This window comes from Taurulus bubalis (assembly GCF_910589615.1).
Source record: "Taurulus bubalis genome assembly, chromosome: 5".
Taxonomy (NCBI): domain Eukaryota; kingdom Metazoa; phylum Chordata; class Actinopteri; order Perciformes; family Cottidae; genus Taurulus; species Taurulus bubalis.
Window position 1 is genome coordinate 25,132,458 of NC_136593.1, and position 18,899 is coordinate 25,151,356.

Here is an 18,899-nt window from a genome sequence, read left to right on the forward strand (position 1 = left end):
TCAGAAACCTCTTCACCAAGACGGTCCAGCACAACCTCCATTTCACCCTCACTCAGGAATAAGACCCCCAGATACGTGGAACTCTCTCGCCAAACACGGAGGACGCTATACACCGTTTTATGGTGTGCAATTAGTATTCTGCTAGTATTCTGCTTTGATATTGGGATTTACAGTTTATTCATAATTGAGCATTTGTTAAGTAAGTTATTTGTCAATGCCGTTAACCAGAAATTGCCTAAAGGCATACTGTCATGTGCTCTATGTGCGGGTGTCTCCAACCATCAGCTCTAAGGTGTTAATAATAAGTACTACAGCAGTGTGAGAATTTTTTATCTACTCTCTCTTTTCAAAAACTCATGAGTATTGATGAGGTGTACAGATATGTGTTTGAACAATTTCACGGCAATGATTATGATCTCTGCATTGGTGGTGACGATATCTCTAGATTATATACAAAATTCACTGGAATCAACATTAAAATGGAAAGCATGAGAGAGCGATCACTGTGCTCTTCCTCCTCCTCCCTTGGCATCTTGTCTTTCCCATCATCCCACCACATCATTATCAGTCTTTGCATCTGCCTCCAAAGTCCCGACAAACCCTGTGTAGACAATGGGCTCCTCTCTTCGCCGCCGAAGCCTTTCATGAGTCCGCTATGTAAATCAGGCTCAGCCTTTTTACCGGGCTGAATTCCCAGGGATGGTGCGGAGCCGCTCACTGGCTAACTAGTCAGAGGGCATTTGTTCCAGTGAGGTTTCATGTAAAATTCAACAAGGCATGGGATACAAAGACAGAAGAGTCAGACAGAGGAGTCAGACCTGCGGTGCGTGTCCGCTAGACAAGCCCGGCAACAAGAGAGGAGAGCACTGTGAAAAATGTAACCACCCGCTGCTCCATAGAGTAGCAGTGGTGGAGACAGAGCAAATTAACCAACCACCTTCCCTGTGGGAGAGATAGGAATGTGGCCTTGATTGAACTTGAGTGGTCTTTGTGTTAGATTAATTATGGAAGCAGAGTAGTCTTTCCAAGACAGCTGAGCAGAAGATAAAGTATCATGCGGTGGGGTTTTATCAAAGTTTTATTTGTGTATGCTGAAACTCTAAAATTCACTGTGAAGCCGTTCTGTTGTTGCGAGGCGAGCGGGGCCCTTTGGGGGGGACAAGACAGAACATTGCTTCAGGATAAATGTTTTGATCATGACAGGGATGCACTTCAGGGCTGCATGCAGGAGACAACTGTCTTTGACTGAGGGCATGCAGTGCTAACAAAACACAATGTAAAATCTTCTAATTTGTTACGGGAGGGATTAAAAAAAAACACTGAATCATCCCAGAAGTCCTAAATTATTGTGTTGTTATACTCTATGTGAGGCACTAAATGATGCAAAAGGCTGAGAGTTTTTGATGAGGAGTAAAATCAAAGCTAGAGTACCCCGCAGTTAAAGTATGATAACATATTATACATCAGATGTTTTTACCAAAGGTTCCTTCCATCTATTCAGTGCAGAGCACAACATCATGTTATCGCTTCATAGTGGCCTTGTACATAAAAATAATGCCTGACTTCACTTTTCTCACCACGTATCCTATACTGCGCAGATTCACTTTCTCCAAAGCACAGCCCATGTTGTGACTCGGCACTCACTTCGCCTCCTGTAATTGACGGTCAGCAGTCCAGATGAGCAGATTGATGTTCTGTATAAAGCTGTTAACTGTAAATCACGGCAGCTGTGATTTGAAGTCAGATGTTACAGCCTCTGTGTCTTTTATTGATTTCTAGTTCTGATAACCACAGAGTCTTTTGTAGAACTGATTAAAAGACACACTGGGACTGGATCACAGATAGTTGAACTCATCTCATGATATTATTGTTCTGACAAACATCAGCTACTGCAGTGTTGACACTTAAAATAATGCATAGCTATGTTCGGGTGCAAGATTTGAGGTGTTTTCACACAAGACAGGTAACACAAATGTTGTGTTTATAATTTACAGGAGCTGACTTTTGTGAACTTGATTCATCACTTGTTCACCTGCTTGTGTGCAAAGTTTGTTTTTCATGGGTCACATTATACCCACCAAAGTAAATGAGATTGAGGACCATGCTGACTTTGTTAAAGCAAAGTGAAAGTAAAGAAACATTATGTCATGAAAATTATGTAAAAATAGTCATATTATAGTATGCCTTTAAAGTGGATGTATGTCAGGAATTTGCAACTGTTTAGCCAGATTATATAAACCACTTCATTAGAAAGGGAAATTGAAAGTGAGCACACCTTAAATTACAGTAGTAATCCCATATTGTATAAAAAAACTAACTAAAGCAATGGGAAGTTTGGGGAATTATGTACCGTTCTCTCCCAAATAAATTGCCCTGTCTGACTTCTTCTTCGCGAGGACTGAGTGTTCCCAGATCTCAACAGGTAACTTAGTCAGTTTGTTCTTTTTTTTTTAACAGATAATGCTGAAAATAAAACCAAAATTGTATTGAATCAGAACTTTGCTAACATTTATTTGTCCTACATAAACTACTAATGCTTTGATATACAATAGTGTAGCATTTTTATTCAATTTAAGTTTATTTTAATGTTTTACTTTTACCAGAAATAATGTTATCACAATTTCCCATGACCTTAATGTAACCTCCCTTTGCTTTTGGAGTTTTGTGCAGTCAATGAAAGAACAAAAATGAGAAAATTCTTCCATAAAGCCACCATGGCTCAGAATGATAAGGCCTTTGTTAGCAGAACTAATTTACTGTGCTAATTTCACTCCCCTCCTGAGCACAGTGAGGAAATTAGCAAAGCAAATTTACAGTTCGGATACTACGCCCCATCAGTGTGTAAAGCCTGTCCAGACTCATGTTTGGACGTTCAGTTTGCAAATATATCAAGGCCCTCGACAGGAATATTCTTCTACTGTGATAGTTTGCGGATAAATGCAGCAGCAAATTGAATTGAATTAGTTAAGATGAATGAATCTGAAGTCCTCACAATACTGGAACCTGATTGGCTGAGAGCAGCAGTTTCTTCACATTTCAACACTGAACGTGTAACTGAGGGTCGACAAGGCCACTGTACCAAAGCCTGGTGTCTGATGACAGAAGCTTTAACACAGCAATACCGCTGTGTCCTACATATTTTGGCCCCCAGTGGCTGAACTGGTATTGGTGTTAATGGAAGAGGTAAATGGCTCTCTCATGAGACAATATCATTGTGTGATTGGGAACTAGGACTGCCACTCACCATGATGGACCACTCCCTTCAGGCCGTGGATTATTGGGTCCACAGCAGGATTGTCCTTCCCCCCCACCTGAGGAACACATAAAAGACACAGTGGTCATCACACAGTATTAGTATTCATAGAAAACATTGCTGCAGACATTAAAGGTTAAGAACGCTGATTAAAAGATCTGGAATGTAAATCAGACGTGATACACTTCTGTTGTTTTTCTCATAAGAGCCTCTAAATATTGAATATTCGTCTTTGCTCAAACAAATTATATTGGCAGGTCTTTTTGTTCAAAATGTGAATGTTTGTAGTGTACAAACCTGTATGATTTTACCTTTATTTTGTTTTCATATCTTTGGATTTGTTTGCTACCTACTACACATATATTATACCTTCTGCTGCTGCAGTGACTAAACTCCTTGAAGTGTCCACTAATCTAAGCTTATTATTAGCACTTGTTTTTTGACTTGTTTTTTTCCAGTGTGAAGGGGATATCCTGGGTCAGGGGAAGAGAAAAAGTGGCAGATCGCATCACATGTTCACGCCTAGGTGCTAACTGTTAAAACTAACATGTCATCACAAATAAAGCATTACTTTTCTATATTTATTTCAATGTGCAATATCACTAAAAAGCAGCAAGGGATGCATGTAGAAACCGCTGAGGCACTGGTTTGCATCTCTCCCATTTACTGTCCCTTCACTTCCTGTTCATTGCTACAATAGGCATAATGGAGTTAGGTTCAAAATGTATATTTAAGAACAAAAAAGTAAATAGGCAAAGAAACTGCAACGTGTCTATCAATCTCTATCACTCTGTTCCAGTTTTATGGACGGCGCCATACCTACTCGCGCATCTCCCAATTTAGCTGTTCTCACATTCTTTCATTTCACAGAAAAAACAAACGCCCTCTTGATTAGCGGTGGGGCTTACAGTTATCATATGCACAAATGTTTTGACACCAAAAACATTACATCTAAAAAATATATATTTTTCACATATGGGCAAACACTGTTTTGCAGATTGCTGTCACGACTCGAATAGGCTGAGAACCACTGATTTAAAAGATTCATATTTGTGGTTGAAAAAGCTTGATTAGTGCCGGTCATAACAATACAGTTCTTTTTTACAGGAATAATCGAGGTAGATGGGGGAAAAAGTTGAAAAGCACAGGGAAGAGGAGAAAGGTGCAGTGTAACGAGGAGGAACAGACAGCTGCAATCAACAAGCTCTTGAAAGCCCTCTTCATCTGAGCTCCAAGAGTGTGTGATGTCACAATAACAAACAGGTTTTCATTGTCTTCAATTAGTGCATCATTGCTGTCATGGAGGCTGAAATCAATAAAACTAAAGCATATAAAAACCAATACGTAGAAGGCAAAATCCACCATGCCCTTCAAAAACACTGCATATGACTCAAAAGGATTCAGACAGTTTGAGTCTTTTTTGATCGGCCTCCTTTGTGATTAAGTGTCTGCTAGAATGAAAATAAAACTGACCTGTGACATGTTACTCTGATTCAAGCCACAGTGACGTGTTCTGAAGAAATAAATCCTTCAGACTACAAAAGTGGGCCTTAAATGGGTTGAGTTTTCACAGATAACATCATTGTACAATGTTTCTTTCAAAAAATTAAACCAATTAGTTCTTCCATCTTAAGTTTTCTCTTGTACATTTGCTATTGCTCATTAATAAAGCAAACTTGTTTCTTATCCCATTAAGCGATGGAATACCTCACATCTGTTCTCACATCTGGGCATTGGCTCCCCGTTAGTTCCAGAATTAAATTATACAAAGTCACTCCTTGTCTATAAACCTCAAGCAGCCTTGCTCGACACAAACTCTCTGACCTACTTATTACGTATGAAGGACGGTGAGGTGAACTAGCTCAGGTGTATACTTGTTCCGAGGGTCAAAGTGTATCAGTGTTCACATTGTGTACGTATCGCATGTGTATATGTAGGCTATATACTGCAGAGAACATACATGTTCTTTTTTCTGAAAAACACTGAATCTTTCCTTAAATGAAAGGAGCTATACTGTAAATACAATTAGCTTTAATTTGCTTAATAATAAACCTATTCACTCCAAGCTACTGCTTAAATAAACCCTGGCACTACTGCTACTACTACTGATGAGCTCTTATTTTTCATGAATACTTACGTACGGAAATTGCTACTACCGTACAACGTTGCAACCACCACTACAACAGCAACCACCACTTCACTCAACATCATTGAACATACTTCAAATTACTTGCAATACAAACAAAAACACACACACTTGTTGGCTGAGGTTTTCTGGGATTTGATATAATTTCCTTAATCGGGGGGAAAAACTAATATATTGATTTACTCACATGGCTTTGCGACACACACACGTTACTGTGAGCGATGATGCATACAAAAGATGATTATGGAGGCAGTTACATCCTCGAGGTGACAGGGACTGGCTGATTGACCTGTGCCTGCTGCCCACTTCCAACTTCTGTGTTGGCTGTTGACCCAGGAGAGCTGCTGCTTCCTTCAGAACAGCAGCTGTCCTTGGACAAAAGCAACACATGCTAATCTAATGTGAAGGTATTGTCTATTCACTCATGATAACATGATGATACCAACTTCTTCTTGAGTAAAGACCAAATTGACTTGCTCCAGAGTATTCTTGCCTTCACCAAAACGAGTTTTGTGGCTGCTTTTAGAGATACTACTGCCCTGAATAACAGCATATATCTCTGCACTTTATCTCTAATTTCTCCCAATTTCACTCTTTTTCCAAAGGAATTGCAGGTGCGCTGCTTGTGTCTGTAACTAAAGTGCCAGTAAGTACCATACAAAAGTGGTTATTACCGGATGATTGATGGAAGCAGTCACTGAAAGTGTTGTGATCATGGTGGTTTGTGCTATGTGCAATAATCCAGTGGCCTTTTACACTACATGAACTATCCCAGTGGCCAACTGACTTTTCCATTCTTAGCTCTTTTGCTCCTCTGTGGCGACTGTGGCTCAGTGTTAGAGCGTCCTTCAATCGCCTGTTCAATCCCCGGCCGCAATAGTCCATGTCGATGTGTCCATGGGCAAGAGACTTAAGATCTATACAAGTACAGTCCATTTACTTGGTTGAAGTCACTGCAGCTCCCGAATAAAATGGTTGTATGTGTCTTTAAAAAATGGGTTCCTAATAAATGGCTAAATGAGACAACAAAACGACATCACGCCGTACACAGCCTTGTTGTGTGTACTCACGCTCATGTGACTGTGCTGTAGTTTGTTTATAGCCTAACATTAGCTTTTTACTGCTGATTGCAGTCCCGCAAGAGTCTTAAAAGTGTTGTTCTTTGTAAACAAAATGAAATGACACAAAACAAAAGTATCATAAACTAGCGTTTGCCACGGAGATTATTTTCTGCAATAATCTAAAATCTAATGAAAAAATCCCATTGGCTTTTTGTTGAGGGAACCAGGGCAATGCTAACTTCTGGGGCCTACAAAAAACCGTCCCTGCAGCACTCTATCGGCGGAGAGAAGACTGACGAGTGTTTGAAGGCTGTCTGGTGCAAAGCCCCTCCCTCTGTGAAACACAAAGAGAGAGAGAGAGCGAGTAGAGAAACTCACACGACAGCAAAGACTGCAAAACGCACTAAAAACCTCTCACACTGAGCTGAAATTAAATGAGCGTACATAAATTAGGCAAGTAAAATATTTAGTTTCTTTCTTTCAGGGGGAGCGGGGGGTCCTGTTGCCAGTTTGAAGTATTTAAACTTTAATGCACAGCTAAAAAAACCCGGGAGGCTGTGTGACCACTGTGGTGCCAGGTGGTGTTCCATCAGAAAACAATTCTCTCCCCACTAGTCGCTATGTGACCGCCCCCCCTGTGGAGCTTGTACAGCTGATGAAGAAAGTGAAACACTGAGCTATAAAGTAACCTATGGGAAAAAGAACAAGTTTAATTGTGGCAAAGCTAGACACAGTTTCTAACTTACCCCCATCCACACACACACACACACACACACACACACACACACACACACACACACACACACGCACACACACACACACACACACACACACACACACACACACACACACACATTGTGTAATCATTCCAAATAGCAGAAGTTAACAACTGGAACTGCAATAAAGAGCTTGTTTTTGGTACAAGACAAGACAGAAAGTGGGTGAGGGAAAAAAGTGTGTGTGTAAAAGAAAGAAGATTAAGAGAAATAAAGGCGGCCATGGAGACACAGATAGAAAATGACGTACAGAGAGACAGTGAGGAGGAGAGAAAGAAAAGAGGACAGAGGGAATTAGCGTTTCATTATTAATGTTTGTCTCTGAAAAGCCCACAGGCTCGTCCCCCGGGATCCTCAGCCACCGGGCCTCACATCACAATGTCCTACTCTTTCTCTATCCACCCCTTTATCCCCCTTCAAATCCTGCGTCTCTCTCTCTCTCTCTCTCTCTCTCTCTCTCTCTCTCTCTCTGTCTCTCCCTCTCTCTCTCTGTCTCTCTCCCTCTCCCTCTCCCTCTCCCTCCCCACAGCTCCATCTCCCTCTTTCTCTCCCGGGACAGGCCACTGCAGTGACAAATCCGAAAAAAGACACCGTGGTACAATGTGACATGTCCTCATATCTCTATCTCTCTCTCTTTCTCGCTCTCTCCCTCCTCCTACTGTCATCCATCCAAGAACCCTCAGTATGTATACTCTTTCTCCAGACTTCCTTCACCTCCATCTGTGTTTTACAGAGACTCTACCCCCCCTTTGCCTTTGGCAGCACTAACTGCTGATAAATCAATGGTATAATGGATGTAATTGTTGGACTTATTTCAAAGAAGACACATCGGAGTGCAGAGTTACTAATTGCATCGAAGACCAATTCGTCAGTAGATGGAGTAAGACAGGGAGAGAGGAGGACAAGGAACTCTGGCATTGTTTTGCTTTTCTTTACCTGTTCAGAACTAACACAAAGAGAACGTCATGTCTTTCTAAGATCTAGACAAAAGGATAATAGTCTTCTGAAAGTTGTCCACGACTACAATAGACCAGTCATGTTATGCCGATATAGTCTAAACAAGTAGGGTCCTTGCGGTTAATCTTAGATCCAAGCTAAAACATATTGGCTTTTCATGTCATTTTTAGATTTAGACAAAGAGATTGTAGGCCTTTTGTGTTTTTCCGTTGTGGGTCGAGAGTAGTCGAAGCAGACCTTCCATTCATTGCTAGGTCCAGACCTAGGCTTCAGGAGAGTGGGCCTTGCGGCCATTATTAAACCTAGGCTTCAGGAGAGTGGGCCTTGTGGCCATTTTTTTATTGCTTTTTTTGTTTACTGAGATTTAAAAAACAATCCTCAATTGAAATGAGAAGCTTAGTGTTTTTGAGGTGCATCTTTTTTTGTTTGTTAATACTTAATATGTTGAAATGTTCTCTGATAAATCAACTGTAACTAATGCATGAAATGATGGGCCTTGTGGCCATTCTTAAACCAAAGCTTTAGGAGGGTGGGCCTTGTGGCCATTCTTAAACCAAAGCTTTAGGAGGGTGGGCCTTGTGGCCATTCTTAAACCTAAGCTTTAGGAGGATGGGCCTTGTGGCCATTCTTAAACCTAAGCTTTAGGAGGATGGGCCTTGTGGCCATTCTTTAACCTAAGCTTTAGGAGGATGGGCCTTGTGGCCATTCTTAAACGTAAGCTTTAGGAGGATGGGCCTTGTGGCCATTCTTAAACCTAAGCTTTAGGAGGATGGGCCTTGTGGCCATTCTTAAACGTAAGCTTTAGGAGGATGGGCCTTGTGGCCATTCTTAAACCTAAGCTTTAGAAGGATGGGCCTTGTAGCCATTCTTAAACCTAAGCTTTAGGAGGATGGGCCTTGTGGCCATTCTTAAACCTAAGCTTTAGGAGGATGGGCCTTGTGGCCATTCTTAAACCTAGCCTTCAGGGGACTCGGCCTTGTAGCCATTCTTAAACCTAAGCTTTAGGAGGATGGGCCTTGTAGTCATTCTTAAACCTAAGCTTTAGGAGGGTGGGCCTTGTGGCCATTCTTAAACCTAAGCTTTAGGAGGATGGGCCTTGTGGCCATTCTTAAACCTAAGCTTTAGGAGGATGGGCCTTGTGGCCATTCTTTAACCTAAGCTTTAGGAGGATGGGCCTTGTGGCCATTCTTAAACGTAAGCTTTAGGAGGATGGGCCTTGTGGCCATTCTTAAACCTAAGCTTTAGAAGGATGGGCCTTGTAGCCATTCTTAAACCTAAGCTTTAGGAGGATGGGCCTTGTGGCCATTCTTAAACCTAAGCTTTAGGAGGATGGGCCTTGTGGCCATTCTTAAACCTAGCCTTCAGGGGACTCGGCCTTGTAGCCATTCTTAAACCTAAGCTTTAGGAGGATGGGCCTTGTAGTCATTCTTAAACCTAAGCTTTAGGAGGATGGGCCTTGTAGCCATTCTTAAACCTAAGCTATAGGAGGATGGGCCTTGTAGCCATTCTTAAACCTAAGCTTTAGGAGGATGAGCCTTGTTGCCCTTTTTAAACCCAGGCTTCAAGAGACTGGGCTCTTGAGCAAGGCAGCGGAGGCCCAAACTGCTCCCCAGGCGCTGTACAGTAGTTGCCCACTGCTCCTAGGATGCTCGGATTCGTTAAATACAGAGGCTGAATTTCACTGTGTGTGCTTTGCAGTGCATGGGCTAGCTTGTACACACTGATATGTGTACAAGCTGATTTACATTGATATTATTTATGGCAAAAAAAGATGTTGCATTTCTTCTTGTTCCCCTTTGTGGGTTTGTTGGTATAATGTAATTATACACATATCACACAATTGAAACCAGTTGTTGCTTATTGTATTAACTACAGTAATTTTCCTGTGAACATGTTTTCACGTCTTCCTCTGATTTTCAAGCACATAAAGCTGGTTATTGAATAGCTTATTCAATATACCTCAGTTTCTCCATCAAAGCATTATAAAGTTGCAGACATGGACATTATTTAGTTTCAGTGCCACTGTTGTCCTGCATCGGAAAATTATTAAATTTGTAAATAAGCATGAAGGGCTCCTGTTTTTTGGGTTCATTTTGTGGAGGCCAATGACAGTGGCAGTCGATTCTTTAGGGTGAGCGATGTTTTGTAGTAAGTACAGCAGCGGTCATGCAGGGAGGGGACGGCCAAGACAAAGCATACGGTGACATTGCCTTTTATCACTCAATCACAGAGAAAAACTCAATCTTCATAGATTTAAACTTCAGCAATGAAATATATACCTTGAGAAATTCCTGTCAAATTACTAAAAAACTACTGAATGTCTGACAATGTCTGAATTTAATGAATTCTGCTCTGCTGCATAACTGCTGAGGCTAATGTTTCCTCAAGTGGTGTGCACTGTGCTGAATTGGAAGCAGCTCAGTGGTGGTTTAGCAGTGTCGGCCTACTGCCTAATTACCGTCATTGGGGGTATTGGATTCAGAGCTGGATGCAGTGGTATGAGGTCTACTATGTCTTGAAACCATACCTTTCATCATGCTGTTCTTTTTCCTGCTGAGTATCTCCACTTTGACATTGCTACCTTTAATGTGAAAAACAGGCCCTCAAGTATGGAACCAATTCAAATGAATCTCAAGGTTGTCCAGAAATGAATACACTCAGGACTGAGACTTACATAGGATGTCTTCATGCTGTTAATCTTTTTTTTTGATAAAAAGGCCAATGGGGTTCTCTTGAACTTTTGACAGTATTTCATTACTGGAGTCAAATGGTGCTTGTGACACTTTGTTTCCATAATACAATAAAGTGCAGGTTAACAGTATCCGACTAATTTGTTGTGATTTGTTAGAATCCCTGCATACTTTTCTGCCAGATCACCCCGGGTCATAACTATTTAAACTCAGTTCAATAAAAAAAATAAAAAGTAAAAAGTTACAAAAAAGATTCCCTTAATTTGAAGCTAAAGCCTTAGTACCAATATTGCCAAAAGTGAGACTGCTAAAAACACTGCTTTCATTATCTTACACTGTATACGCTTACAATTGCACAATACAACTGTTAATTTACAAGGAACCACATGTTATTCTGAGGTAAGGGTTCACTTTAAGGCAAGCAGGGTTCACAAACAACAGTCGACCGAATCAAACAACAAAATATGTTGTTTGTGCACTCTTTTCAAACTACACATAGCTTCATTTGTTTTGATGCCCCTATCGGAAGGACAATGTCATTTCTCTGTGCCTTTCAAAACCATCATAATATTGAAAAATGAATTCTCTACATTATGTGAGAACTAGCGTAATCCTGAATACCATTGTCTGGGCTCCAGAGCCTCAGTAGCAATCAAGAGCGAATATTCAAAGCTTTGGCCGAGAGGGCTACACAACCTAAAGCGTGTGTGGAAGTATTACCTCTGTGTTAATAGGCAGCACGGACTCATGTCATTAGATCAGTACATTTTCTGTCACACTTTTAGAGACTTGCCCACACATGTTATTCCAGACTAAATGTATCATGACAAGTCCATGAGTGCTGTTTTATGCCTCTGTCCATGCTCCGTTGCTTATTGCTGCCTCTAGCTGAGTGTGATGAAAACAGTGGGGGCAGGCAGTGCCGTAAATAAGCAAATAAAAGGCAATGATAGCTGTTTGCAACTGCCATCTATTTCAATCAGAGGCTGCGGTGCAATCCAATGCTGGGTCATAAAGCAGGATTTCCAAGTTCAGCCGTGATGATGGCCCAATTTGTCCTGCAACACAAATGTGATGATTTCATTAATACATTGAGGGTGAGGATTTTCCTCCCAGCGATTACATTGCAGCTTATTCAGTGGCTGACAACTGCAGGTGCATCCACTTTGATTCTTTTCGTTCGACTAACTGTAGGTTTCAGTAGGGTTGGGTACCGAGAACCGGTGCCAATATGGCACCGGTTCCAACACGTCCGGTACCTACCGGACCGAAAAGTAACGCAGATTTCGATGCTTTCTTCCGGTGCCTGAGCCGATTTAAATATTTTTTTTTACACTACTCTGTAATGTTGCACGGTATATAGATACTAAAAAGGTAGCGCGGTACCCGCACGTTAAAAATGATAGGATTGTGATGTATCGATACTATTAAAATTGCGCGAATCAGAGCACACTCCTCCACTCTCTGTTGTCCGCCTGCATGCAGAGCGGGGCTCGAGGGGGCGGGGCTCAAGGGGGCGGGGCTTCCAGCGCTCACACGCCACAAACAGCACAGGCACACAGAGATCGCTGCAGACACGAGCTTTTGAACGTCCGTCCTCGGCTTTCTGGAACAAATCTCTCCCAGTTGATATTAATGATAACGTGTAGTCCAGTAAAGCAGCAGTTTGTAGAATCCAACAGTGTCTGAGTTCTGTTGCACACGGTCCCATCAGGCCACCTGATGCTTGTGTCTGTTCTTTTTTTAAATATATATTGTTTATAGTTATAAGTTAAAAGGTTTGAAGCTGCAGTTTGAAGACAAGTGTTTTGTATGTATTTATTTATATTTATAGTATACTTTAAAAGGTTAATATATTGTTCAATTTGAAGAAAAAAAATTGCCTTGGCAATAAAAAAGTATCGGTTCAGGCACCGGTATCGTTTTAAAAGTATCGGTTTAGCACCGGTATCGGAAAAAACCCAAACAATACCCATCCCTACTTATCAGCCGTTATTACTACAATTGTAATGCTTCAGACAGGCCAATCTGCACCTCCCACATCGGGAAGGTGAAAATGAAACTTTCAAACAAAACAACTTTAGGTTTTGACAACAAAAGTACTTGATTAGGTTTAGCAAAATGTAAGTAACGGAACAAGTTGCGGAACAAAAGGCTTTGTGATGAGGCTGGATTGGTGAATCACCGACACTTCAAAGACGACACATCGAAGCCTAACGGTAGCCTGCAGCAGCACTTTGAGACACCATGGCTACTCCTGGAGTCAGCAGAGGTGATGGAGAAACAATTCTCCTGCTTTCCTGAAGTCAACATTGTTGCAACATTTTGCTCTCTCCATGAGTTATGTCAACAAATAATAATAATAATAATAATGCATTTTCATTTTTATCGCACTCTTCCTTCAAAGAATCCCAGAGTGCCACACATTTAGTAAAAACAAATAAAACCGATTTAAAACATAGATAAAGCAACCCATAACAATTAAAACAAATAAGAATGTAATAGCTGCCAATAAATTAACTCAAGGTAAAAAATGCCTTCCTGAATAAAAAGGTTTTTAGGCCAGTCTTAAAAGAGTTCAGTGTCTGAGTTTCCCTCAGGTGGTCAGGGAGACCGTTCCACAAGCGTGGCGCCGCCGAGCAAAAGGCCCGGTCGCCCATGGTGCGGAGCTTGGTGTTGGGCACCCGAAGGAGCGAGCGGCAAATAATGTGTCATTGACTGAAAAACTACAGTTGGTAGGCTGCAGCAACCAATAGAGCCTCTAGCAAAGAAAACAATGCTCAACTGTTAGCAACGATCATTTTGTGAAACAAATTTGTGACAAAATGTATTCGCAAATTACCTGTTATTCCATGATGAGCTAGAGGTTGATGAGACAAAACTAACTTCATTCATTTTTCATTCTTCTAACCAGACAGGACACATCAAACTGATCATTATCATGAAGAATTCTACAGTTTCTGCTACAAATCTACATGAATGTTGGATACTTACGCATCCAAAACAATTCACATAGTTCCGTGAAACATTGTAGATCAATTCAAACTTCTCTCCGCTAATAAGTCCCTCAGGACCCCCTAACAGGAACTTCAGTCTTCCCCCCAGGTACTTGTACTGTAATTAAAAATGGGGACCTCCAGGTCAGAAGAGTCCACCCAGAAGATGAAAATCTTCTGGGGGGACTCTTCTGACCTGGAGGTCCCCATTTTTAATTACAGTAAAAGTAGACATGGGGATGTGAACACCAACATGATTCTATGGTGGTGCTCTAAGAATGAAAAGAAAGTTATCCTGAAAATCATAATTATCTCCACTAAGGTGATTATGTTTTCTGTTCGGTTTGTTGATTTTGTCTGTTTTTTTTCCAGCAGGAGGACAGAAAATCCACTGGCCTCATTTTCATGAAACCTTGTGGAAGAGTGAAGCACCAGCCAAGCAAGAACCCATTACATTTTTGGAGGGATTTGCATTGGCAGAGCTCTGCAATCTCAGAGAGCCCTTCTAGTTTTTTGGTGTTTGACAATAGTTGCCTTCCAATATTGTCAGCAATTATGTTCGCAGGTTAAACATGTCAAATCAACCTAAGTTAAACATTTCAAATAATTTCAGAAATAAAGAAATATGTTTGAATATGACCGCATTTTATAAGAAAGCTCTCCTCAAACTATGTGTGATGATGGGGTGAGCCCAGTGTGCAACACCCTCCAGCGCTCCCACCTATGAAGTATGATAATATTTTCTTGCTCATCCCACCCTGTGTGCTTGTGTGCCACAGTAGGCCCGACGAGCTCGGCCACGACATTCCAAAAGTGTGCTTGGCAGGCGCACTGAGGGCGTACTTGACTGCATTCTGTGCTGTGCCACAAGGTTCACAAAATATAGAGCAGGTGTACAGCTTGAACATTTTGGATATGGAAAATGTCAAGAAATACAGTGCAATATTGCGAGTTTAAAAAAATATATATTTTTTTTAGTTCAATTGTTTTTTTGTAATTCAGCCATTTTGATGAAAATGGAAGGGGGAAAAAAGGAACCGCTAAGCTCCAACCGCTTAGCTGACACACATGAAGTCTTTACTGTCTCTAAGGAGTGTTGTGTGGGAGGCTGCTGTAGTACAGTGCAGCCTGGCAGAGGACACATTTAAGCTCATCAGTCCAGAAGGAGAGCTTCTCTCTCAACAGAACTCATCAGCGTCAACACAAGCACCCCCAGGAGACACACACACAAACAGAAATATACTGGCTCACAGAGCTAAAATGTATAGTAGATTGTTTTACTCACAGAGCAAACACTATTTGAGTGATGGAACTCTAAATATAGGCAAAGAGGTGGGGCGTTGGTGGAGCTGAAGCCTGGGTGACACATCAGAGGAGCCAGCAAGTGGGTGGCACCCTCATAGCACCCACATGTCACTCAAAGTGGCCCCGCCCTCAATTATACCTACCTTTAGCCTTATTATAATTTAAACTGTGGAGTTATATAAAAAAAATCATCCGTGGTGCTGAATACTGGGGAAACATTGGAGCTATATAACTGTAACTGATAATAACAGACTGTGCACTATTAATACTACTACTTACATTTTTTTCCAGAATAGCTAAATTAAGTATATTCAACTTTGCCAGTTGTAAATAGACAAATGGCAGTTATGTGATTCTCATCTGGCTGCAAATAGACACTCAAAAAAGGTATTTATAAAAGCATGCACATCCAGACCATAAACACTAGAAAAAATCTAGTCTGCAGACTTGATAACGCTCACATGTAAATTTAATTAATTAATTACACACACACACACACACACACACACACACACACACACACACACACACACACACACACACACACACACACACACACACACACACACAAACCACACACAAACACACACACACGTGAATATGTGGGTGCTGTATTTGAGTTAGAATTTGGCATGCATTCCACAACCTGTGTTTCCCTTTCAAAACACAAGTATTCGGCGTGCCTCCTGTACACACTCTCAGTTTGAGTCTGTGTTCTCAGGTCACCAAAGACAAACTGAAGCATGCGAGCGGGGCAAGAGAGCGAGCGGCACCTGGATGAATAAAGAAAAATGCACTTCTGAGGCGGGTGCCCACACACACTCCTCTTTGCATAGGAACCGGCACATAGAGCAAACTGTTGAGATCCATCTGCGAGAGGCAAGTTATTGAGGGCATGGGTTCAAATCAATCTTCAGGTTGTGAGCTGCAATTGCACAATATGATCAGGTTCAGAGGAAATGTGTGCGTACTGCCATATCATAAATCAGAAAGCTGGTGGAGGGAGGTAAGAAGAAAAAGCACAGATAGAGTGGCTCCTGTGCTGGAGGGCGACTGGAGTTTTACCTTTCAGTAAAAAGGAGCATTTTTGTCTGCTTTTCAAAATAAAGTAGTCTTTTTATGCCATTTCATCGGCTGCTTCGGGCTAAGCAATTTCTCCATCTGCCTACTCATCTCCCCTGTTTTGTCATAGCTGCAAAACTATCCATTCAAACTGCTTTCTCCTTATATTGGCAACACATGGTCCTCTAGAGAATTATTACTTTAAGTGACCCCACTTCCCTCTAATGCCCCCCTCAGGTCAACATTTCAGACAGTTTGAACTCTCCACACAAGAGTTCATCAATGAAATAGGCAAAGAAAAATATGTTTGTTGTTTGCATTAATCTATTGTTATATGTTTACTTTATGTAACCACAATTTGTTTTTGTCTTTATGTATTCAAATTCATATATTGTATCTTCTACATCTATAATGTAAATATATTTTAAATGACTTCATTCAATGAAATGTGATTAGGGGAAAACAGTACCAATCAAATGAAACCACACTTGACCATTAGCTCATGGATCGTGATAGCTAGCCGAGCTTCCATGTGTTTGACCTTTGTGTCTGGATATCTGTTGGAAAACAAACCTTTTTACTCCAAAGAGTATGGTCAAAGGCACACATTCTGCTTTGCTGTGAGACGTAGAAAGAATGTCAAAGTCTCTTTGGGGCGAACAATCTGTGAGCAGATGGTGAGGAGGAGAACAAGCAGAGAGAAAGGCTTTTTGCTACTTCTGTACAGAGGTGTGCGAGGATGCAGAGTCGGAGCCAGCAGTGAAGGGATCATAATGGGAATGCTTCACAGCAGAACTGTGACGGATGTTGATCTATTCTAGAGGGATGTAAAAGTAGCATGAATTCCGATATGACTGTTCAGAGTCAGGTCACATACCTGTATCTGATTTTTGACCACATGAAAGTGGTACAAATCAGAATTATAAAGATCAGACTCCGTGTGATTTGTGATGTTCACGAGTCATGCTCAAAGGAAAAAAACGATTAGGGCCACTTCAACCTAAGACATATGCACAGCTGATAGCCAGGGAGTGGAAGAGCGACTGAAGACACAGACAGAGTGAGAGAGACTGAAGTGAGAGGGGGGAAATATTAACAGGGGGTTAATGGTCCAAGTAAGAGCCCACTTAGGTAATCGATGGTCTCAAATTAACTTTTTATTCCTGCCAATTGAGAGTGTTAGAGCTAACAATGATCCCAGTCCCCCCACAGCTCCACTTCTGGTAGCAGAAGTCTGGTCTTGATTTACAGGTTTTACAGCTCATAATCACACGACATGACAACACTCCCTCACTGATCATCAGGGGTTTAGTTTCCGGGGGAAAAATACAGCTAAAAGCAAACTGAGGAGAGAGACGAGACATACAATCCACCCTTATGAGGATATTTACAAACACACACACACTGACCTTAAACCTACTCCTCCTCCTAAACCACACTAAACGAACCGTAATACACATTTTGACTGCCATATTTGTTGTTATCCAACCAAGACTTGTATTTTAAGTTCGAGTTTTGATTTAGAATCTATATACTCATATTTACATAATAATGACCAACAGATGTTCCTGAGTCACTCCATTGGTTTGAATTTATGTAAATGAAATAAATAGGATAATTCAAATAATACAACTACTATATATATATATATAAATATATATATATATATATATATATATATATATATATATATATATATATATATAAAATGTATTGGAGTACTCTGTATTCATTATGTTAATATCATTTAACTAACTAGGTTAAACTATTACTTAAATGATAATAATTGCTTAATTTTAGCAACCTATTCCTATTTAAGATGCAGACTAAATCGTGTTTAATAGCAACCCTCAGCCGTATGGTTTAATTAATTTTGATCAATGTATTTGTGCTCAGTCAAAGCCAGAGAACGTTTGAACTAATCGCAATGTAAAATCTTAACAACAGCTAATTATTAACGGAGAATATGTCATTATATCTTCCCTCGTTGTCCGCTGAGCCTCCACAGACTTTACACAGTGAGCTCACGTCCATCTGATAAGACTTCAGCTAAATTAGGTTTTCACAAAAGAACATCAAAATACTAAGCCCTGCAGCTGCACTGTGTGTCCACATGGCCTAGATTTCCCCTGGAAGATAACGAGGCAGAACTGTAAAAGCTCACTGTGTGTTTTGTTTAGTTGTCACAGACAACAATTAAACCAACACAATGATACACAGATAATGACGAAAGTTTAGTTTAGGGGTGATCTCTCAAACCATGAACTATGAAGATCAAATATTCCAAACATGCCTGTTCCTCGTCTTTTAGTAAGAGTTCTGTACAAACAAATATAGGAAAAATAGGCTCCTACCTGAAAAAACACAACCATGGCTGCGATGATCCTCTTCTCCCTCAGAGCTGCACTGAGGCTGTCAAAGTCATCTGAATTGTACATGTAGATCTGCATCTGTGAGAGACAGAAACACACAGGTTAGGTTGGGACACACACATTGAATCAAACCTTCCAATCAAACTCCATAACGACTCAAAAGTTGTTCAGACTATTTATATCTTCCTCACAATTAACAACTGCTGATATCACCATCTCTCTTGGAATTAGTATATGTAGCCAAAATGAGAAGAAAAAATAAATGTATCGTGATGAAATCA

At 40.8% G+C, this 18,899-nt stretch overlaps 1 protein-coding gene across 1 annotated transcript in view; it reads right to left on the minus strand.

Moving 5' to 3' along the window:
- The window catches only part of LOC306736344 (receptor-type tyrosine-protein phosphatase gamma-like), a gene marked incomplete at both ends in the record, with an annotated part of 390,476 nt that overhangs the window by 93,028 nt on the left and 278,549 nt on the right, over positions 1-18,899 (minus strand). Inside the window, 2 exons of the mRNA XM_079217969.1 lie at positions 3,245-3,311; positions 18,601-18,696. Coding sequence (XP_079074095.1) covers positions 3,245-3,311; positions 18,601-18,696 — 163 coding nt within the window. The remainder of the gene's footprint in view (positions 1-3,244; positions 3,312-18,600; positions 18,697-18,899) is intronic.